Source organism: Mustelus asterias, chromosome 4 (assembly GCF_964213995.1).
Source record: "Mustelus asterias chromosome 4, sMusAst1.hap1.1, whole genome shotgun sequence".
NCBI lineage: Eukaryota > Metazoa > Chordata > Chondrichthyes > Carcharhiniformes > Triakidae > Mustelus > Mustelus asterias.
The window spans coordinates 93,881,285-93,904,588 of record NC_135804.1 but is presented as its reverse complement, the minus strand read 5'-3'; the positions used below and the strand labels follow the sequence as shown (position 1 = coordinate 93,904,588).

At 42.4% G+C, this 23,304-nt stretch overlaps 1 protein-coding gene across 3 annotated transcripts; it reads left to right on the top strand.

Annotated features, from left to right (window-relative positions):
• The first annotated feature begins 1,448 nt into the window (after window positions 1-1,448).
• amer1 (APC membrane recruitment protein 1) lies at window positions 1,449-23,068 on the top strand. 3 transcript variants are annotated; one of them, XM_078211366.1, is made up of 3 exons: window positions 1,464-1,525; window positions 7,694-7,719; window positions 14,802-23,068. In XM_078211366.1, exon 3 carries the CDS (start codon window positions 14,908-14,910, stop codon window positions 18,514-18,516), a length of 3,609 nt encoding a protein of 1,202 aa, XP_078067492.1. In that variant the 5' UTR covers window positions 1,464-1,525; window positions 7,694-7,719; window positions 14,802-14,907; the 3' UTR covers window positions 18,517-23,068. The 3 variants fall into 3 exon arrangements, with proteins under 3 accessions (XP_078067490.1, XP_078067492.1, XP_078067493.1); XM_078211364.1 differs by lacking the exon at window positions 7,694-7,719 and having other exon boundaries at window positions 1,449-1,525; XM_078211367.1 differs by lacking the exons at window positions 1,464-1,525; window positions 7,694-7,719 and adding an exon at window positions 5,164-5,275.
• Window positions 23,069-23,304: the final 236 nt, after the last annotated feature.

Sequence of the window (23,304 nt, the reverse complement as noted above, 5' to 3'; positions counted from 1 at the left end):
AACTTTTCCCATTCAATTCTGCTGTTGACTGACAATATAGTTTCAAACTCTGATCACGAAGTGGCTCTGTTGAGTGAGGTTCTGAAAACCCCATTGCGGGAATAAAGGTCGGATCTTGGGAATATCCAACCTTTTTGCAGAAGGGGCCATATTCCAATTTCTGTCACACTCAAGTGGCTGATGAACAAATTTTGGAATGATAAAGTTTGGTACAAAATTAAACATGATTTTTTAAAAAAGTTTTCTCTGTTACCCGATCTCATTTCTCTCTCTCTTACCCTGTATCACTCACTCACTTACTCTGTCGCCCTTGCTTACCCTGTCGCTCTCTCTTAGATTTAATTTATTATTGTCACGTGTATTGGGATACAGTGAAAAGTATTGTTTCTTGTGTGTTATACAGAGAAAGCATACCATTCATGAAGTACATAGGGGGAAGGAAAGGAGAGGATGCAGAATATATTGTTACAGTCATAGCTAGGGTGTGGAGAAAGATCAACTTAATATACGATAGGTCCATTCATAGAATCCCTATATTGCAGAAAGAGGCCATTGAGCCTGCACAGACAACAATCCCACCCAGGCCCTGTCCCTGTAACCCCACATATTTATCCTGCTAATCCCCCTGACACTAAGGGGCAATTTAGCATGGCCAATCAACCTAATCCGCACATCTTTGGAGTGTGCGAGGAAACTGGAGTACCCGGAGGAAACCCACACAAACACAGGGAGAATGTGCAAACTCCACACAGTCAGTGACTCGAGGCAGGAATTAAACTCCAGTCCCTTGCGCTGTGAGGCAGCAGTGCTAACCATTCAAAAGTCTGATGTCTCACTCTCTCTCTCTCTTACCCTGTCTTTCTCTCTTACCCTGTCTCACTCTCTCTCTCTCTTTCACCCTGTCTCACTCTCTTACCCTGTCTCACTCTCTCTCTTACCGTCTCACTCTCTTACCCTGTCTCACCGTGTCCTTCTCCCTCTCTCTCTTACCCTGTCCCTCTCTCTCTTACCCGGTCTCACTCTCTCTCTTACCCTGTCTCTCCCTCTCACCCTGTCCCTCTCTCTCACCCTGTCCCTCTCTCTCACCCTGTCCCTCTCTCTCACCCTGTCCCTCTCTCTCACCCTGTCCCTCTCTCTCACCCTGTCTCCCTCTCTCTCTCTTTTACCCTGTCACTCCCTCTCTCTCTCTCTCTCACCCTGTCTGTCTCTCTCACCCTGTCACTCACTCCCTCTCTCTCTCTCACCTGTCACTCACTCTCTCTCTCTCTCTCTCACCCTGTCTCTCACTCCCTTATTCATCTCTCCCTTGTTGTTGAACCCTCTCTGGAGTTGCTCCTGGTCACCTGGCTGCTGATGACGGAAGTCCCGCCCCTTGCTCTCTGATTGGCTGTCGGCCGGGGGACGCTGATTGGAGCTGGTGCCTGTCACTCAGGGGCTGGGCGTGGCGCAGGCGCAGTGGAGGCCTGGTCCAGGCGGAATGGCTGCGAGCGGCTCCGGGACTGGCGGCTGCAGCCAGAGGCAGGAGGTGAGTGAGAGAGAGAGAGGGGGGAAGAGGTCAGGGGGCCTGGGCTGCTGAGAGCAACCCACGGCTTCGGGTTAAACAATAAGCGGGGCTCTCAGCCACTGGAGCTGGGATCAGTCAAGGCCTGGGGCCGGGGAATGGCTGAGGGTTGGAGCCCCAGCCCTGGCTTCTGGGACAGGGGGGGAGTCTCCACGCGGATTGACCTATTCACCACTCGCCATCGGCTGCATTGACACCATCACCTGAGCAAACTCCCAACAAAACTTCTTCCCGAACCACATCAGGTTCACTCACTCAGTGTTGACCCTCTCATCATTTTAGGCAAATGTGTGCAATTATTACACTTTATTTTATTAGTGTCACAAGTAGCTTACATTAACATTGCAATGAAGTTACTGTGAAAATCCCCTAGTCGCCACACTCCAGCGCCTGTTCGGGGACACAGGGAGAATTTAGTACGGCCAATGCACCTAACCAGCACGTCTTTCAGACTGTGGAAGGAAACCGGAGCACCCGGAGGAAACCCACGCAGACATGGGAAGAATGTGCAAACTCTGCTGACCCAAGTCGGGAATCGAAGTCAGGTCCCTGGTGTTGTGAGACAGCACTGCTGCCCACTGTGCTGCCCTTGCTCTGTGTCAAATATCCACCAATACCATTGGAGATCCTGTCTGGAGAGAGTAGGTTAAGCTGAGGGCGAAGTTTTTGCAGCAGCATGCCAAATAAACCCAGCAGCAACATTGTCATTCCTTGGGAAGAAACCGAGCTACTAAATATCAGAGGACTAAGGGTAGCACCCTGAACCTCCGAGTGCTGATGAATTCCTAGTGTTGCCGGGTGTGTTTAATTCCAACAGAATTGTAACAACCGAATCTTGACCTGAATCTCAGCCTGATGCTTGCTCTGTTTATAATACAGTAGGTAACTGTAATTACATTGAGCATAGTAGAAGTCATGTAATGTTAGCTAAAGATAATAAAGAGCAGTGCAATTGCAATTCTTGGAACATTTGATTGTGTTCTAATTTTTCTTTGTGGCTGGACAGCATGAGTGTGTGCTGATTGCTGGGCTGATATGGTGCAGTCAAACTGAGTTATGAGAGTATTGTTTAAAAAATGGTATGCTGAAAGGATAATGAGACAATCTGCTCATTTCATTCTTGCCTGCTCTAGTTGTAACCGTTCAAACTTGTTAAGGAAGATACTTAAAGACGCATAAATATCAAAGTAAAAATAGAACAGATGGCTGGTACAAAGATGATTTGGCTCTGATGAGGCTGGATTGGCTTATGAATATCTGGGTTGATTCCTGGTCTCTGCTAAGCAAACTGATCTGAAGCAGGGCAGCCACTTCAATATTCCTGGGCTAGAGAGGAGAAAAATCAGCTAGAATTCTCATCCCTGAAGATTGCCTGGCTTGACTTCGTACTGTCATAGCAGTACTGAAGTGGGTTGTGCACAAAGAATTATCATGTCTGTGGTATTGAAAGCCTCTGGAAGGGTTCCTGGTGTCAGTCGATCCATTGTCCAGCAAGACTTAGTGCATTCAGAAGGAGAGGGGAAATAAATTAGCAGAAAAAAATCTCATTGCACTGTTGATTGATTCATAAAAATATGGCCATCCATTGGTAAATTGTTTAATATAGATTACTAATAAAAAAATGTTACCAATTATCAGGCAATTTCTAGAACACAGTAAATATAGTCTTTTTAGGCAGTCCTTCAGATTTGAAGATGACTTTCATATGTATTGTTGATGGCAATGGTGAAGGCAACATAAATTCATACGTTACATTGCTGTTACTGTAGCAAGAGAATTTATTTTATAACAACTTCTGACCACTCTCCAGCAAGTAAATATAGCAATTAAGCACTCAAAATATTCTGTTGCAAAACTTTTAAAAATCATCTTAGAAAGATGTGTGTTATTTCTGTAACAGCATTTGGCACTGCTGTCAAATGTACACGTGGGAAGTTTGAAGTGAGAACTGGCCATTTGGCACATGAAGCTCACTCCATCCAGAGTTGAAGTGTAATTATTCTATTGTGGACTTCCACTGTCAGGTTATAGAGTCATTAATTGCACAGAGGGAGGCTATTTGGCTCATTGTGTTCATACTGGCTCTCTCTACAGTAGTTCAGTCAGTCTTAGTCCAGTCAGTCCCACTCCCCCCTGTGGCCCTGAAAGTTTATTTCCTTTGTGTGCCGATCTAATTTCATTTTGAAATTTGATTTTTTTTCTGCTTCCTCCACCCTCCTGGCCATAGAGTTCCAGGTCATTACCACTCACTATGTAAAAAAACGTTGTTCTTCACATTCTCCCTGCATCTTTTGCCCAAAATCTTAAATCTGTGTCCCTTAGTCATTGTATCAGGAGTTAATGGGTAGAGTTTTTATTCCTTGTCTACTTTATCCAAGCCTGTCAAATCCTTTAAACATCAAATTTCCCCTCAATTTCCTTTGCTCCACGGAGAACAGCCCCAGCATCTTCATCCTAACATTGTAACTAAAATCCCCCATCCCTGGAACCATTCTGATAATTCTCCTCTTACACCCTTACCAGAGCCATCACATCATTCCTAAAGTGTGACAACCAGAATTCGAATGCACTCAATGTGGCATAACTAGAGCTTTATAAAAGAACAGCTTAACTTCCCTGCTTTTGTATTCAATGCCTCTATTTATGAAGCCCAGGATCAATGCTTTGCTAACCACTCTGTGTATCCGTCCACCTTCAGAGATCAATGCATACACTGGTCCCTCTGTTTCTGCGCACACCTTTGAATTCTGCTTGAAAATCTATATTGTCTCCATCCCTTTTGCCAAAATATGTCACCTCGCACTTCTCTATATTAAATTCCATCACCCACTTCCCATTTCAAGTCTGGATGAATCTTTGTCAGTCATGTAGACTTGAAACGTTGGCTGTGTTCATTCTCCACAGATGCGGACAGACCTGCTGATATATTCCAGCATTTTCTGTTTTGGTTTTAGATTCCAGCATCCGTAGTAGTTTGCTTTAACCTGATTTAGTTCAGGTGTCAGTTGACCTTTTCCGAGTCTGTACTATGCAGAAGCCCTAATGTCTATAGATTTTCCATTTGTTCACCAACTTTCTGTACTTATGCATGACCAGGCTATGAAGAGAGTGTATATCAATAATGGTACAGATGAGTATAACAGTATTGTTGACTGTCCTCCTAATTATGGGCTACCAACAATCTGAGGTTTTTGAAATAAGATTACTGAACATTTCAGGATTATAAAGCAAATACTTTGTTTTCATGGCGTGATTAAATACCTGGAAAGATAAGAGAATTGGGAGTTAGGAAGATGAAGGTTGCTACCTGCCATCCCCACACCCCCACTTCTTGCCTTCAAACAACCGCACAACCTCAAACAGACCATTGTCCGCAGCAAACTACCCAGCCTTCAGGAGAACAGTGACCATGACACCACACAACCCTGCCACAGCAACCTCTGCAAGACGTGCCGGATCATCGACACAGATGCCATCATCTCACGTGAGAACACCATCCACCAGGTACACGGTACATACTCTTGCAACTCGGCCAACGTTGTCTACCTGATACGCTGCAAGAAAGGATGTCCCGAGGCATGGTACATTGGGGAAACTATGCAGACGCTGCGACAACGGATGAATGAACACCGCTCGACAATCACCAGGCAAGACTGTTCTCTTCCTGTTGGGGAGCACTTCAGCGGTCACGGGCATTCGGCCTCTGATATTCGGGTAAGCGTTCTCCAAGGCGGCCTTCGCGACACACGACGGCGCAGAGTCGCTGAGCAGAAACTGATAGCCAAGTTCCGCACACACGAGGACGGCCTCAACTGGGATATTGCGTTCATGTCCCACTATTTGTAACCCCCACAGAGTTTCACTGGCTGTCTTGTCTGGAGACAATACACATCTTTTTAGCCTGTCTTGATGCTCTCTCCACTCATGTTGTTTTGTTTCTTAAAGACTTGATTAGTTGTAAGTATTCGCATTCCAACCATTATTCATGTAAATTGAGTTTGTGTCTTTATATGCTCTGTTTGTGAACAGAATTCCCACTCACCTGAAGAAGGGGCTTGCAGCTCCGAAAGCTTGTGTGGCTTTTGCTACCAAATAAACCTGTTGGACTTTAACCTGGTGTTGTTAAACTTCTTACTCTTTTTGCTGGAACAGGTTGCAATTTAAAAAAAAAGAGTAATGCAAAATAGGGGCAGCAGATGATCCAGTATTTGGCTTTTTGTCAGTGGGCAGTCCACCAAAATGGTTTTAAAGTTCCTGTATTGTTCTGAGAGCACCCTATAAAAGATTTCATCAGATGGATCCTGTGCTCTCTCTACAATATCAGTGAAATTGTGGTGGCTTAACATGTTTTTTTTGGTTGGCAAAGTTACTATTTCAATTTTAGCCATCTGTGGCCCTTTCTACTGGCATTGTTCTGACCAGTGGAGTCTCTCATTGCTCTCTGCGATCATGAGATTAACATCGCTGCAGTTCTACATTGCTGGCAGCCTCTGGATTTAGTGACGGATTATGGAGTCCTGGTGTGGGAATGGAAAAAAATGCTAGTATTTTACGTTCAGAACTGTGCTGGAGTTTGGGGTCAGAGCACATTTGTTGTTTTGCAGTGAAGTGCTTCTGTCTTGTTGGCAATAGATTGGGGAAATTTTAAGACACAAAATAATGCAAAACGTTGTACGATGCTTTGTATTCACCTAAATCAGTTAATCAAACAGATCCAGTAATACAAGCCTGTGGGATTTTTCACCTGGTATTACAGGGTTTGTAATAAAATATCAAAGCAGACTATTTCATGCTGCTCTGATATTGCAAAACTGTCAGACACCCCTGACTTTACTATTACACCTCCCTTTTTCTCATCCTCTTTCCATCCCTATGTCCAATCCCTTATCCCCTCTATTCCCCCGGCACACCTCAGCCCCTCTGGAGAGAGAATCTTTTGATGAACCCATGATGAGCTGGAACAGGACCTGTGGGCAATTTTCAACCAGAACAAAACTCTACAAGAAGACAAAGATACGACCAGCCTCAATCAGAAGAAGCTTTTGTGACCAAGCTGTCACATGTGTCAGCCAAGATGGCCTTGCTCCTAATCAGGAGCTGGTGCTTGTTCCTTCAGCTGGAACTTATCAGTCAACTGGTATCTGAGCCAGGATGGGCTCTGGATCAGAGAAAGAATGGCAAAACAACTGTGGAATTCAAGGCAGTACTTTGAAATAAATACAAGAACTAGTTAAATCAATAGTCAACACAAAGTAATATCTTATAAATAGACATTTATAAGACTTTGAAGCAAAAATAACTTAGTTGAAATTATAAGATAAGGGGTGGCACAGTGGTTAACACTTCTGCATCACATGCCGGGGACCCTGGTTCAATTCCCAGTTTGGGTCAATGTCCGCACGTTCTCCTGTGTCTGCGTGGGTTTACTCCGGGTGCTCCAGTTTCTTCCCACAGTCCAAAAGACATGCTGGTTAGGTGCATTGGCCATGCTAAATTCTCCCTCGATGTACCCGAACAGGCGCTGGCCGGAGTGTGGCAACTAGGGGATTTTCACAGTAACTTCATTGCAGTGTTAATGTAAGCCTGGTTGTGACAAATAAATGTTTAACTTTTTATCTGCAATATTCCCTTTTGAAAAGATTGAGGGTAACTCGATAAGAAAATTACTAAGGCTGTTCTTAGTAAATGTTCTGCATTTACTCACCTTTTGTTTCCTTTCTCCCCTGTACAGACTTTCTTTTCTTCACCTTGCTTTGTCACGATGCAGTCTTTACAATTGTTTCTTGCCTAGTTCACTGGTAACTGCTCTCCCTGGTGGCCAGTGGGAAGGAGGCCAAATCTTGCTATGCATCTGTTGGCAGTTCTCTGATCTCAAAAAATTGAATTGAGCAGTTGACGTGACACTCACCACTTTTACGCTAGTTGGGTACTGGCCCCAGAGGAGGACGATATGTGTGCCATACACGGCACTCTGCCATATTAAAACCGCTGTTGTAGAATTGGAAACTGGGACTTGTGGGGACATTATCTGGCTGCAGACTTGTGTTCTCCCATTTTTTTCAGCAAGAATACTTTGTTTATTGTACTGCCATTCTACTATCTTTACAACCGATTATTATTTTTGGCTTTTAGATCCCAGGGCAGTTGCTACATTATAAGTAAGTAAGTTTGTTCAAAATATCTGCTGTGATCCAGAGAATTATATTATTAAATAACCACTCTGCTGTTTTGTCCTGAAAATGTTTCGAGAAAAGATTTGAGTCATGGTTGCTGTTGGAGGGCAGTGTACCGTTTTTAATTTCCCTCAGTGCAGAGATGTGTGCATTTATTCCTCCTGATTATTTATTTGCCTTCGGGCCTGTAAATGTTGGCAATTTCACATCTTGAGTTGTAATACTATTTTCCCTGTTAATTGCCACCAACATTCCCTCCCCCCTCCCCAAGTGTGTTCAGTAATATGCATGTGATTTATATTTTAAAAGCGGATGTCCAGATGCATTGCACAAAGGTTATTTTACAGTTGTCTATTGCTTGTATATTTGCCAAATAATAATTAACCCCTGCTTCGTTGCTTTGAATTGAATTTTGACAGTATCATTAGTCAAAGTGTGACTGATTAGTATAATTTAAAGTGGCTTGAAGCAATTCAGTGGCTACAGATAATCTTGAAATACATGGTTTGTTATCATACATTGTTCATGCCTTTTACCATTTACTGACATCAAGCATTTTCACTGCCACTTCCACCCCAGCTAAATGGATATTTTTGTGCTTTGTGGAGACCAGAATATCAATTTTTAATTACACTAATTTACAAAAAGTCCATCAATTCATTTGATCAGTTCTGAGCAGCCAGGTTTAGGTTAATCTCTCCTCTGTGCTCAAACCATGTCAGCCATCAAGACCTACAGGACCTGATCTCCGAAGCTCTGGGTCTGTCTAATCTTATTGAAGTGACTTCTTTCAGCTGTAGAACCTGTCTGTATCCTCTTGCTGCTTAACGTAGGTCCATCCTTTCCACTGTTAGAGGCTGTTCTTTCTTTGTTCTGCCTCCTCGGATTTATTTTCTCAAACCACTGTTCCGGCATCCATTCTTTCCATTCTCTTTGAGAAGTACATATTTTTGGCCACAGATTTATTCCCCTCTTTCTACCCAAATTTTCTTTCTCAGCTCCTGTGTGGTGCCTTTCTCTAACCTATGTAAAACACTAAAATTGCACCAATGCGGTGCTAGATGGCGCTGCACTGTCAAAAGGTGTTGTCTTTCAGACAGGGTGTTGAATTTGGGTGAACGTAAAAGATCATATGGCATTATTTAGAGTGGGGGAGAGGATGGTGGTTACGCGGAGTGACTGGCCAATGGGGACAATTGCACAGTGGACAACTGTTACTGGACAAGTAATCCAGAGGTCTGGACTAATGCTCAGATACTTGAGCTCAATTTCCACCACGGCAGCTTGGGGGAGTTTAAATGCAATTAACTAATAAATGTGGAATAGAATCATATAATCACTACAGTGCAGAAGGAGGCTACTCAGCCTATTGAGCCTGCACCGACTACAATCCCACCCAGGCCCTATCCCCGTAACCCCACATATTTACCCTGTTAATCTCCCTGACACTAGGGTCAATTTAACATGGCCAATCAACCTAACCCGCACATCTTTGGACTGTGGGTGGAAACCAGAGCACCTGGAGGAAACCCACGCAGACACGTGGAGAATGTGTAAACTCCACACAGATGGTGACCCGAGGTCGGAATTGAACCCGGACCCCTGACGCTGTGAGGCAGCAGTGCTAACCACTGTGCCACCTCCAAAATAATAAAACTAACTCCAGCCTGCATGTGACTCCAAACCCTCAATGAGGTGGTTGATCCTTCATTGTCCTCTAAAATGGCTTAGAACGGTGATGGTGGCGTAGTGGTTAGCACTGCTGCCTCACAGCGCCTGCGCAGAGTCTGCACATTCTCCCCATGTCTACATGGGTTTCCTCTGAGTGCTCTGGTTTCCTCCCACAGTCCAAATGACGTGCTGGCGATGTACATTGGCCATGCTAAATTCTCCTTCAGTGTATCCTAGCAGACGCCGGAGTGTGGCGACTAGGGGATTTTCACAGTAACTTTCATTGCAGTGTTAATGTAAGCCTACTTGTGAAACTTTTTTTAAAAAGTCACTCAGTTGGATCAAATCAATACAAAACTACCAATTTGGCCAGAGATGTTCAAGAAGGCGGCACGGTGGTTAGCACTGCTGCCTCACAGTGCCAGGGACTCAGGTTCAATTCTGGCATTAGGTCACTGTTTGTGTGGAGTTTGCACATTCTCCTAATTTCTGCATGGGTTTCCTCCGGGTGCTCCGGTTTCCTCCCACAGTCCAAAGATGTGCGGGGTAGGTTGATTGGCCATGCTAAATTGACCCTAGTTTCAGGGGGATTAGTAGGGTAAATATGTGGGGTTACGGGGATAGGGTGGGATTGTTGTCGGTGCAGTCTCGATGGGCCGAATGGCCTCCTCCTGTACTGTAGGGAGTCTATGATTCATTCTATGAAGGCAGCCACCTTCTCCACAGCGATACACACATCTCAAGAACGGATAATACAAAGAAATCCTTCAATCAACCTCATTAAAACAAATCTGTTACCTGTAATCCTTTAGTGCTTGTGGGAGCTGACAGTATGTAAATTAGCTGTTGCCTTTCCTATATCACAACAGTGACTACACTCTTTAAAAAAAACTTAACTGGTTGTAAGGTACTATCCTGTGGCTATGAAAGACACTATTTACATGCATTCAGATAAAAACAAAATACATCAGTATACTGCGGATCCTGGAATCTGAAACAAAAACAGAAAATGTTGGAAAATCTCAGCAGGTTTGACAGCATCTATGGAGAGAGAATAGAGCCAATGTTTCGAGTCTGGCTGACCCTTTGTTAAAGCTAAGAGCAAAGAAAATCTGAAAAGATTTATGTTGTGTGTGTTGTGGGGGGGAACGCTGTACTGGGACAAAGGGAATGTAAATGTGGATGAAGAAGGCTGAGAGAGGTGCTAAAAGTATCCATTAAGTGATCAGAATGTGTGAGTGGCAGAATTGAGGTACAAATGGTTAAAGCAGTTGCCCTGAAAGGGAGCACGGAGGCTACTGCTCTCACCCCTTCTCCCTCCCTCCCAGAACCAGGACAGGGTCTCTTCCCCCCCCCCCCCCCCCACCTGTCCACACTTTTCACCCCTACCAGCCTCCGCATTCAAAGGATCATCCTCCACCATTTCCAGCATGAAGCCACCACTCAACATATCTTCCCCTCACTCCTCCTGTCAGGATTGCACAGGGACTGTTCTCTCCGGGATGCCGTGTCCATTCCTCCACGCAAACTGGAGGAACAGCATCTCATCTTCTGATTGGGCACTTTACTGTCTTCCGGACTGAACACGGAGTTCAACAATTTCAGAGCATGAACTCTCCCCTCTGCCTTCACCCCATTTATTTCATCTCATTCTGTTTCTTCTTTTCATCACATTCATCCATTTTTATCATCCTTCTTTCTCAATTCCACGTTCCCACTTCCCCCCCCCCCCCCCCCCCCCCCCCCCCCCCCCCCCACCTGCCTTTTCAGGACAACTGCCGTAAGCATCTGTACCTCTGTTCTGGCATTCACACATTCTGATCACTTACTGGACAAGTTTAGTACCTTTCTCAGCATTCTACACTCTCTCATTCCCGTTCTCCCATTACAGCATCCCCCACCCTCATAGTATAAGTTTTCTCTGATTTTCTTTGCTCTTAGCTCTGGCGAAGGTTCATTCAGACTACAAAACAAAACTACAAAAGGTCGTGACAAAGCCCAATCCATCACGCAAACCAGCCTCCCATCCATTGACTCTGTCTACACTTCCCGCTGCCTCGGCAAAGCAGCCAGCATAATTAAGGACCCCACGCACCCCGGACATTCTCTCTTCCTCCACCTTCCTTCGGGAAAAAAATACAAAAGTCTGAGGTCACATACCAACCGACTCAACAACAGCTTCTTCCCTGCTGCTGTCAAACTTTTGAATGGGCTTGCCTTGCATTAAGTTGATCTTTCTCTATACCCTAGCTATGACTGTAACACTACATTCTGCACTCACTTGTTTCCTTCTCCATGAACGGTATGTTTTGTCTGTATAGTGCGCAAGAAACAATACTTTTCACTATGCTAATACATGTGACAAATCAAATCAAAATCAGACTCGAAACATTGCCTCTATTCTCCACAGATGCTGTCAGACCTGCTGATATTTTCCAGCATTCACAACTTAAATGCAACTTTTTGAAATGGTGCTGTACATGATGGCATTTATGTTATTCTTGTTGGGCAAATCAGAGAAAAGTTTCACCCAGAGTTTCTGCTCTAGCTAGTTGTCCAGTAACACTCAATGTGTTGGAGGAGAACATGGTTGGTCTCAGCTGTGTTGCCCTTCAAGTTGTATAACTTTTATTTGTATGTAAAAATAGCTGGTTCTTGGGTAAGGTCTTCTGCCACAAGTGTATTTGTCCAGTCAAAGTCAGGAAGCCTGAAGCCCGAAGTGTTGATTTTGTTCCCATGATGCAAATGCAGACATTGCTGCATTTGTATTTACAGAATTGTCTGTATTTTTGGGTTGCATGAACTTCAGCTGGCAGTTGTAACATGGTTGCACAGGAAACCAAAGGATTGGAATCAAGTTAGATTTTTAAAAGAACTTCTAACTTTAATATATTTTGTATATTATCAAGTAATTGAATTGAGTGGTTAGGAAGTAGTTTAGCTTAGTAGAAAATAGATGGAAGTTGCGATATAACTATATTGAATTATTTTGTAATATTTAAATCAGGATTTCAGTAAAGTGTGTGTGAAAATACTGCCTACTGTTTTGACTGAAAAAGACCCCCCCCTCAAGTATCGTGGCCATGTATAAGTTTCGGATGAAGCAGGCTGAGAGAATGCAAGAATTTGGTCAGGACCACAGCTATAATTCCAATCTTTGTTTAAGGTCATACATGCTGTTATCCCTCTGTTTTCATTATAGATTTCTGTGTCCACATTTACAACAGAAACTCCTTTTGTGAACTTGTCATGCTACAATTACAGCCTCCAGCCAATGTAATTAATAATTACCAATTACTGCTAGTACGAAAGCAGATATTTGAAAGCTGGGGTGGCACGGTGGCACAGTGGTTAGCACTGCTGCCTCACAGTGCCAGGAACCCGGTTCAATTCCGGCCTCGGGTGAGAGTCTGTGTGGAGTTTGCATGTTCTCCCTATGTCTGCGTGAGTTTCCTCTGGGTGCTGCAGTTTTCACCCACACTACAAAGATGTGCGGGTTAGATTGATTGGCCATGCCAAATTGCCCTTTAGTGTCAGTGGGACTAGCAGGGTAGATGCGTGGGGTTACAGGGATAAGGCCTGAGTGGGATTGTTGTCAGTGCAGGCTCGATGGGCCGAATGGCGGCCTCCTGCAGTATAGGGATTCTATTAAATGAAAACAATATGGTGCAAATCCTTAGCAGAAAAAGTCGAATCTGAGGGGGGAGAGAGACGGGTAACATTTCAAGTTGACGACCATTCATCAGAACTGGGAAAAGTTAGAGATGTAATAGGTTTTAAAAGTATGAACAGAGGCAGAGAAAGACAAGGAGGGGAGGAAAGAACAAATGGATGGGTGAGATAGGATGGAGTGCAGAAGGAAGGATTGTGCAAGTCAAAAGGAGATGGTAAGACAACAAGTAAAGGTATAAAAGATGGGTCCGGTGGTCCACATAAATGATGAGAGAATCATTACCTCTGACTACTATCTGAAACAATGAGAGCAGTTGTTATGATCTGAAATTGTTAAACTTGGTCTCGAGTCCAGAAGGCTGTAAAGTGCCTAATGAAGAGATGTGGTGCTGCCCCTCAAGTTTCCATTGAGCGTTATTAGAATAGTGCCCGAGGCCAAATCCAAACAAATTACCATCTTGCCAATACCCTCCATGTTGAAATTCATCGGATGTAATAAAATTGCTGCATCAATCTCACTGTAGCCATTTAATATGGGTAATTCATGTCATAAGGACCCTGTTAACCAGACCACGGAGCCTCAGAAAGGGAGCAGTGAAACTGGACTTTCACTCTCCTGAAAGTAGGTAGCACTATTTACTTTCTGGTAGGTAGTAAATTGTTTCTGGAAGCTTTTAAAATTTCACTTTCCATTCCCTACTGTTTTGTCTGTTTTGCTCTCTCAAATCAGAGGAAGAGAGAGTAGAGGGGCTCCAATTTATCCTGCTTGCTTTTGTCATTCACTCTATCATTCTCTATCCTTTTGTTCAATTGATTAAGGGGATAGATCATTAAGCACAACATTCATGAGTCCCAGAGGCAATGATGTTGGCACTGTGCTCTACTCAGTTCCCAATTGCAGCAATTTGTGGCAAGGGTAGTGCAATCTGAGATTGCAAAAAAACTTTGTTCCCAACTCACATCGTTCACCATGAGATGTGCCCTTCAAGCATTTCTGAAACCAGTTTGCAGGTTACTTTGAAGGAGCAAGTTTCCAATTGCTACAGATTAATGCGTCTGCTATCTGTGTTTGTCATTTACAAGGTCAAGTTTAAAGATCATCAAATTCAGTAAGGGGCAGTACATTTGATTGCGGTTGAGAGTGGTGGTGTGTGGTGGGCAGAACGCTCCCATGTGTCCCTGATCTTTACCTAGTGATCTGTGCTCAGAAGCATATTTGCTTAATCATTACAAGCAGGGTCAAGCTCCACTGCAATAGCCTCCGCAGTCAAATAGCACGCTAATACTTAGCATCACTTCTCAGACACATAGTTACTTAGATGAGGTGATAAGTGCGATGGCACTTGGACAGTCTTGCTACAAGAATCTTCGCTGTCAATTGAGGAGGTCAGATATTTTGGAGGTGGGTAGGGATGAGTGGAGGTATAGTGGAGCATAAAAGGCACCTTTGATTTGCTTTAGTGAGTAGTTGTTTTATTGGTATTGTCTTTGCATTGTGCTGTGTGTGTCAGTAGTGTTGAATGGAGACCATTCATTAAATTATTGCAAAATTCTATTAAAAGCTCTTTAAGCTGTGATTCTCTCATTATCTGTTCAGCAGTGTTGAAACTGCCTTATGGAAGTTAAATTATGTCAGCAGATAATGGCTAGTCAGGCAATAATAAATGTGTAGAAAATGTTCCCTTTCTAGTTTGCAACTTGATTTTCTGTCTTTTGTTTTGTAGGACAATGATGGTTGAGCAGGTACACAGACATTGTGACAATGATTTGGGTGCTTGTGCGCCTGACCCAATTTACAGCTGATTGCACCTGTGTATAGACACAGTTGCCATGGAAACTGACAGCAAGGAAGAGACAGCTGGAACAAAGGCTTTGTCTGCGGGCCGTGGGGAACTTGCCAGAGGGAACCAGGCCCAGGGAGCAGCTGTGCGAGCACCATCAGACTGTACTGACGCTACTGATACTGAACAGTCTTCTGGGAAGCTTAAGAAAACAGCATTCAAACTGTTTGGAGGAAGGAAGAGCATTTGCACACTACCTAGCTTTTTCACAATAAAGAACAAAGGACAAGTCAAGGGACCCTCCAAAAAGGGAATTGCCAAAAGCAAAACTCACAGTGGCGTGAGTGAAGTGGTGTTGGACATCAACCAGAAAGAAGGTGCTGATAATGGATGGAATGGATATACTGATTCATCTAGTTGTAACTCTGCTGCAGCAAGAACCTTGTGTGGCTCTAAAAGTGAGCACTCAGCACTTGATAACAATGTAAACTCTGATTTCTATAAAGGTGAATCACCACAGCCAGAGAACTCCGAATGTTTTGCTCCGAAACAGAGCACGGACAAACCCTCGAGTGTGCGGAGGTCAAAGAAGGGACTGAGGGGCCTGTTTAGTAGTATCAGGCGTCACAAAAAGAACAAAGCTGTTGATTCTGCTAAAGGAGATCCCTTGGACAGCAACTATGCCGCTGCCGATTTTGCACAAACGGAACAAATGACAGCAGGAGAGGAGGGAGTGCGGGCTGATGTTAAAAAGGGCTTGGTGGAGCTAAACCTTAAGTCTTCATGTAAAATGAACCATTCAGGAACTGGTGATTCGATAGATAAAATTGGGACTGTGAATAGTACAAGTTCTTCATCTGAATCGTGTGCTATTAAAACAGAAAATACATTGAAAAATAAGAGCAGTGACTTTGAGACATCTGGTGTGGAGGTAAGAAAAGTAACTCCTGTTGAAATTAAGACACTAAATGGGAAGACAGGCGCTGCTATTCTTAAAATGGACTCTAGTTTTGGTAGCATGCCAGATATTGTAAAACCTAATTGCATAGACCATGATCCTCCATCAGTGCATTCTTTTGATCACATCAGCTTGATTTTTGGTGACGTGACGTCACTGAAGAGCTTTGATTCCCTAACAGGCTGTGGTGACATTACTGCTGACCATGATGATGATAGCATTGCTGAAAGTACAGTGTCTGGCGAGAGGGGAAGAACAGCTGGGAAACGAAGCTCCTGTTTGGTCACTTACCAGGGCGGTGGGGAAGAAATGGCAACTCCGGATGAGGTGGATGATGAGTACCTTGAAGCATTGTGGGATAAAGCCACAGGAGCATCTACGCTGTACGACAGCAGTCAGGATATAGCAGAGGACGGGGGCGAGTGTCCGAGATCACCCGGAGATGTTGAGCACTCTGCCTTGCATATCAATCTGACAGATCCTTGTGTTCTGAGGGGGGTCACTGATAGTGCAATCAACAGCAGTGAACTGGTGACGCCTCAAAGTGACCACCAGGAATCAGCACCAAATAGTGACGAAGGTTATTACGACTCCACCACCCCAGGACATGATGAAGAAGGCGGAGATAGCATCAGCCAAAGCCAAAATGAACGGCTTCCAAGGGATAGCTATAGTGGGGATGCTTTGTATGAACTTGTTGAGCAGAGTGATAGCCTCATGAATTCCCCTCCAAGTGACAAGCGGTCCTTGGAAACAAAGTCACCTTTGGGAACCTCCTTTCCATCGATTTTAAATTTCTCTGTGCCAGGGGATATAAATGTTTCTTGTATTCCGAGCAAACAAAGTATTTTGCTTACTTCAGGACAAGAGAAATTTGATTTTATTCAGGAAGATGAGCTGGAATTAGCCCACTTGCAGCAGCTGACCTGTTGGGAATCGGGTGAAAAGACAGCACTTAAAAAAGGCTTGGTCTTTCGAGAAAAGGAAATGTTCTTTGGAGATGTACGCAATACTGAATTTAATAACATTGATGCAGAAGCTGTCAGTATTATTGCCAAAAGCCAGCAATCTGGTTTGTGCATAGAGCCACTTGTTTCACATAGTCTGGGCAGAAGTGGGAAGGTGAAAGATGATTACATGCCAGACAGAGCTGATGAGCAGAATTGGACAGATCTGCAGGGATCTAGCTGTCTAAAAGAAGCCAATAATAAACACATTGGGAGCCGACAGAGTGTGTGTGGAAGCTACGGCCTTGCAAAGCTTCACAATAAGATGTCGGGGATGAACTACAGGCAAGAATATAAAAGTGAAAAGTGTGATAAATGGGGACAACAAATGAAAGACGGTGAGAATCGAGGTATGAAAAATGTTTCGGATAGTACAAATGTCCCAGGAGCGGCTGATGATTCCTGCAGTAATATAACAGAAAAGGCGGAGGAGAAATGTGAACAAGCTATCAGTTACTCACAGGCTTTAGTTGAATTCACAGCTAATAGAAAGCTTTATCCCAATCTCTCTGATAGCCTTGGGAGTTCTGATTCGAATTCTCAGTTTACACAGGATATACATGCTCTTCCAGCGATGGTAACATTTGATGTTGTTGATGTTGAGAATGAGGGGGAATGTGACCAGCAAAGCGAAATGGTCACTGATGAGGAAATCTCTGAATCTTATGAGGCCTTTGATGACAGTTACATGGAGAAAGATCTTTATCACCACTGTGATGATAGAATGTTTCATATGTGCACCCAGAATTCGTTCCTTGGCAATTGCTGGGGTGCTGCCAGTCTTCCACGCCATGTTAGCCTTTATAAATTAAGTCCGTCGTTGCCAGCTCCATTACCCCTTAACAGAAGGAGCAGGTCCCTTGACACTGACAGCTTGGAATCTGAACTCATTGATTTGTATGTGTCAAAGGGCAATGCAGCATCAAAGAGTGCCCCACAATCTCCTGATGTTCTTCAGTATGAACAGGATGGTAAGAAAGGATCTGCTTCCCATTGGTTTGGCAAAAGAAGTGGTCAAGCAGTTTATTTGGAAACCCAGGAGACCGCACACATTTCAAATCGCTTGGGGCAGCAACTAGCACAATATAAGCAAGAGCCTTTGTCTTCAGATAAAAGAAACACAGCATCCAAATCTTTCTGCCTTTCAGATACAAATTCAGGCACACAACACACTGGCCTGGGTGGAGATATGAGTTTACACTGTAAATCTAATTCTTTTAAACTGTCAGCTCAGAACCAGTCTACTCCTAAAAGGCATCTGGAATCTGTGATTAACAATAAGATTCCTCACAGTCCTAGAAAGTTAGTTAGACCGTCCCATCTACCATTGCAAGGTGACAATTGTGTGCTGCAGGCAGGGACTGTTTCTTTTAGTTCAAGAGAAAACACTAATGGCAAGCAGGCACATGTTTCATCTTCTGTAAATGAAAGACAGGAGGATGATTTTTCCAAAACTGCACCCACGATTCAGTATTCTGATTCTGGCTCTGAACTTAATGGTAAAGGATGCAGGGCTGTCGGGCTATCTCGGGCTTTATCTCCGTTTAGCTCAAATAAAGCAGAAAGTTTGAAATATGCCATGGATCCGACTGGACTTTACACAACTGCCAAGAGTAACATGTTTAAAGGGAGAAGTGACCTCCGAGCGAAACTCCCTGTTGGGTGGAATAAGAACACTACAATGGACGTGTAGCATTTGACAGTGTGTGGGATAGGGAAGGAAGCGGGGGACTGGGGAATATTTGCCTGATGTGGTTTTTTTTTCATTACTGATTGTAAAGTCACAAAACATTTTTTGTATTCACCAAAGGCTTTGGATATAAAAGGTATTAGAGTAGCACTATTTTTAAAATGTGAAGTACACGTTTTTTTAAACTATCTGTAGATGTGGTAAAGTGGTTTATTTCAAGAGAATTTCCACTACTTCGGTATAAATGCTGCTTCTATACTGCCGAAGTATGGGGATTGTTGTGCTAAAATATACCAACTGTGACTGTTGCCAGCTTGGAATTTTGTATCGCGGCTCAAGTTTGATTTATTTGTACTTCCAGTATCTGTGCTCTCAATTATCTGCAAGAATTTCTTTGAGTTCCAAGCATGGTTTTGCATAATCAACTAAAATGCAATTGAGTGCTGATTTGATTTTTCTTGGGGACTGAGTTTTCCATCCAACAGAATAAATAGTAGTCTGCTATACTTGATCTTCATTTACCTCTATTTAGGTCCTATGTGTCAGGGTGACCATCTTTCTCAAGAATATCTCCTTAAAATAACAGAATATACACAAGCAGTTCATATTTTTAAGAATGTGATCATTTAAAATAAGGACCAATCAGAAGTGTTAGATTAGTTGCGACAGACTAATTTGTTATTTGAAGGAAATCCCTCTATAATGACAGATAATTGCAGTTCCACATAAAGGGCTATACAGATTGGTGTCCAGTAGTAATTGCTGTGGAGGAGTTTAATTTGTGTTTAATCTTGTTTTGCAAATATTGTGGTAAGTTATTTGCTTGTGCATAAACTCCTAGATTAAAAACTCTAACTTAAATTCCCCAATAGCCTAGGCAGTGTACTGCCTGATAGATCCTCGCTTTGGTTGCTAAGTTACATAAGAATCATGAGCAGGAGTAGGCCATTCGGCTGTTCTGCTTACTCTGCCATTCAATAAAATCATGGCTGATCTAATTGTGGCCTCAACTCCACATTCTGCCTACCCTTGATAAGCTTTGACACCCTTGTTAGTCAAGAATCTATCTACCTCTGCCTTAAAAATATTAGTTGACCCTATGCCCACCATGCTCTGAGAAAGAGAATTCCAAAGACTCAATCTCTGAGAGAAAAAGATTCTTCTCATCTCTGATTTAAATGGGCCATCCCTTATTTCTAAACACAGCATTAAGGAGAGAAAGGTTGGATAATGCCAAGAGGCACTATTTGAGTATTATCCAGTAATTTCTGCTAGAGAGGCTTTATCCGTGATGCTTGCTAAGGCTGAGCAACCTTCCAGTATCTTTACCTGGTCTTGTTAATATTTGGGTGGGTAAAGTATTGGAGGGCTATCAACCACTGTGGAACCAAGAGGGGTACCAGACAACAATCATCCCTCCCACTTTAATTGACAACTAGTGTTGTCATAATCAAAGTAATTATTCATTCAAGATAAATTAACAGTAACAAGAAAACAATTGACAGAAAAATGGTAAAACCCTACAAAATCTGTACTTTACACAAATGAGTGAGATTTCTACATTTGCTGCTGAATGTTGTGTGATTATGGTTATGCAGTGTTGTAGTTGACATTCGGGTGAAGTATAACAATAAGTCAAAGTGATCCATCAAAAATATACACTATTACAGTTACTGATTTTTTTATGGGGATTGTATGTATTGGAAATTCAAAATGAAATTTCAATGTACAAACTACAACCGATAAATTTGTGTGTTTCTCTTATTGTTAAGGCGAGAGGGAAGAAAAGGTTCAAGCTCGAACTTGTTATTCACGCCCAAGTTCCCTTAAATATTTAGCTGTTGCTGTAATGCCTTCCACATTTGAATAGCCTCCAGAACAGTCATTGCCCAAGTACTCACACACACACATACTGGTGGATAACCCGTGCCTGGAGAAATATACCTGCCATGTGACATTGCCTTCAGCAGAGCAGGAGTTACTGCTTCTTCCCCACTTGCACCCCATCATTTCATTAATTATCTTTGAGATGCAATTAAAACATTGAGTAAAATCCATTGTTATTTTAATGCAAACTGTTTACAGGACCACTTTGCTGCTACAGCCTTCATTCTAAGTTTCTCCTCCCTTCCTGAATATGCAAATGAATCCTGGTGTATGATTCTCAATTCATTTAGCATTTGAATGAGGTGCTGGGTTAATGTGTGGATCTATTGGAACTTTTCCCCCTCCGATCATTTGTTTCAATTATGATGCCACCTGAAATATATTAACACTTTCACAATCATGAAAAATCATGTTTGGTATAACAGTAGAAATAGGGGCAAGCAATTTCTCACTGTGGTTCACTATAATTGCCACTTCTCTTACTTCCTCTGGAAGTTTGAACCCAAGATTATGGTACTTTGGTAGCAAATCTTACAAAATATATCTCACTACAAATAATAAGTCAGGAGAATAATGCATCATAGAAGGAGACAGTTGAACCGATCATGCCTGTGCCAGTTCTTTGAAAGAGATGTCGAATTAGTTCCCTCCCCTTGCTTATTCCTTATAGCCCTTGAAAGTATTGCAAGTCAAAGTTTGTCATGCTGCGCCATAATATTTTCAACAAGTGCATTATAACCCAAGGCAGACTTAACAGTTCCATACAAGTAAACCAGTTGAAGTTTGTAGTTCTCTTGATTTATTTATTCATAACGTGGTAACAGCTCAGTTTTTCTCTTTGATTCTTCCCTTTTCCACCCCATCCACGTATCCCCTGAGATATAGATCTGCAGCTTTTATTCTTTTGAGTTGCTCTGCACTACAAATAGAGTTTCATTATATCTGAGTTTTGTGGAAGGGGTTGTCTGAGGTGCAGATCAATGTTTTTAAAGCTGATTTTTAACAGTCTGTGTGAAGGAATTCTCCAGCAAAACTGCCTGTAAAAGTTAAGATTAGCAGTTTATCCAGAAATTCATTCCTCATGTTACACTATTAATCAAGACATCTGTGACCTCTTTTTTTGTGGAAAATCCATATATAATTAAAGTATGATCAAATGACCTCTGAGTTGGACATGGATTTCATAAACAAAAACTTAGTGTTATTTTCTGTGAAGCTGTTAACTCACCAAATTTGATGGGACTATTTTAATACTTGTTTTGTACATACATTGATTAGCATTTTGCTTTGCTATACCAAATACTGCAAATGTAACAAATGGAATCAGATTTGATACTGATGTTAATTGTGGTCAGATCTTTGCAAAAAGAGAACTTCTTTGTGCATTTTGTGTTCATTGAGATGTTAATATTGGGGCAAATGGATCTCTTTCTCATTCAGGCACCTGTTATAAGGAACAGGCGTTCTTAAATCAGGTTAGATGCAGTTTAAAGAGCTCTTCCCTGTAATCCAGCCTCAAAAGAATATCCTCTTATTACCCAGTGACATTTTTTCCTTTCCTCTCCACCCCATGCGCCCTGACGTTACCAACTGTTGCTGCTGTTAGTGTTAGATTTTGTCTGTACTTGCAGAACTGGATTGAAACCAGACAGACTGTTTTATGAAAGATTCTTTCAGCTGGCCTTGGATTAATCTTTTAAAACATCATCTTAGGAAATGTATAACCATATTGAGACCTTTTCGACTTGCATTGTTTTTTATGAAACATTTTGAAGCCTTTATAAGTACTCCAAATATTTCAATGTTTTACAAAATTGTGGTGGCCATTGTTTCCATTACTCTACATAAGTGTAGAAGTATCAAACTTTGGGAAGGGGATGTTTTAAATAGATATTGAAGTACCATGAAAATCTTCTAAACTTATGGAAGGACCTTGTCTCTATATTTGAATAAGCTAACTTTGCTTTAAAGAGGAAAAACATTTGGAAATGCAGAATAAATCTGTAATAGCGACTGAAAAGACAATGGGTAAAGATTCTACACCAGTTGTGGCAAAGGAGTTTCAATGCAATTCTTTAACCCGTCCTTTTGCCTTTTAGATGCGATTGATCCATGTATTTCCAACATTTATCGTGTTTACATAACACACATTTTCAACATGTTTTTGATACCAGCCTTACACATTTGGGTTTAAATTCATACTGATGCATGTTTTCTGTTGTGCAAGATATGTAGTGTGTTCCAGCATCAAAGGTCCAAGAGGTGTCTCTCTTACGTGTACTAAATGTACTGAGGTGCCTTAAGTAACAATATTTGGGGTTAGTCACATCCATAAAACTGTTACTGTTGTCATCTTGGCCAACATTGAATACTGCTGGCTGTCTCTTATGCTGCTTGCATGTGGTAACTAAACATCAAGTGGTCAATGTAGCCACTTTCATTCAAATGAGACAATGTACTTTTTGTTGTAGTGTGACCTGTTGTAAATATGTTGTACTGTACATAACTATGACCTTCATAGAGCGTGGAAATGCCTCGTGTTGTAAATTGTATTAATATCAAGCTGTTGTGCTCCAAATATTTATGGCCATTGTTATTCTTTCATTATCAAGTGTCTCTAATAAATGATTTACATAGTAATGTGTAAAAAGGAAATAAAACTCAACTATGGAGCAAAAAAAATCTGACTTGTGTGACTTGTTTTCCTAAAGTCCTGATTATAAGTGTTTGATGGTGGCATCATTCTGGTGTTGGTGGAAGAGGATCCTTAGAATGTGGAGGCTGGTGGGCGAAAGTGAGGGCAAGAGGGATCCTACAATGGTTTGGAGAGGGAGGAAAAGGAGTGGGGGCAGAGTTATGGGAAATAGGGAATAGGGTGCTCAACCATGTCCAACCTATCAACCT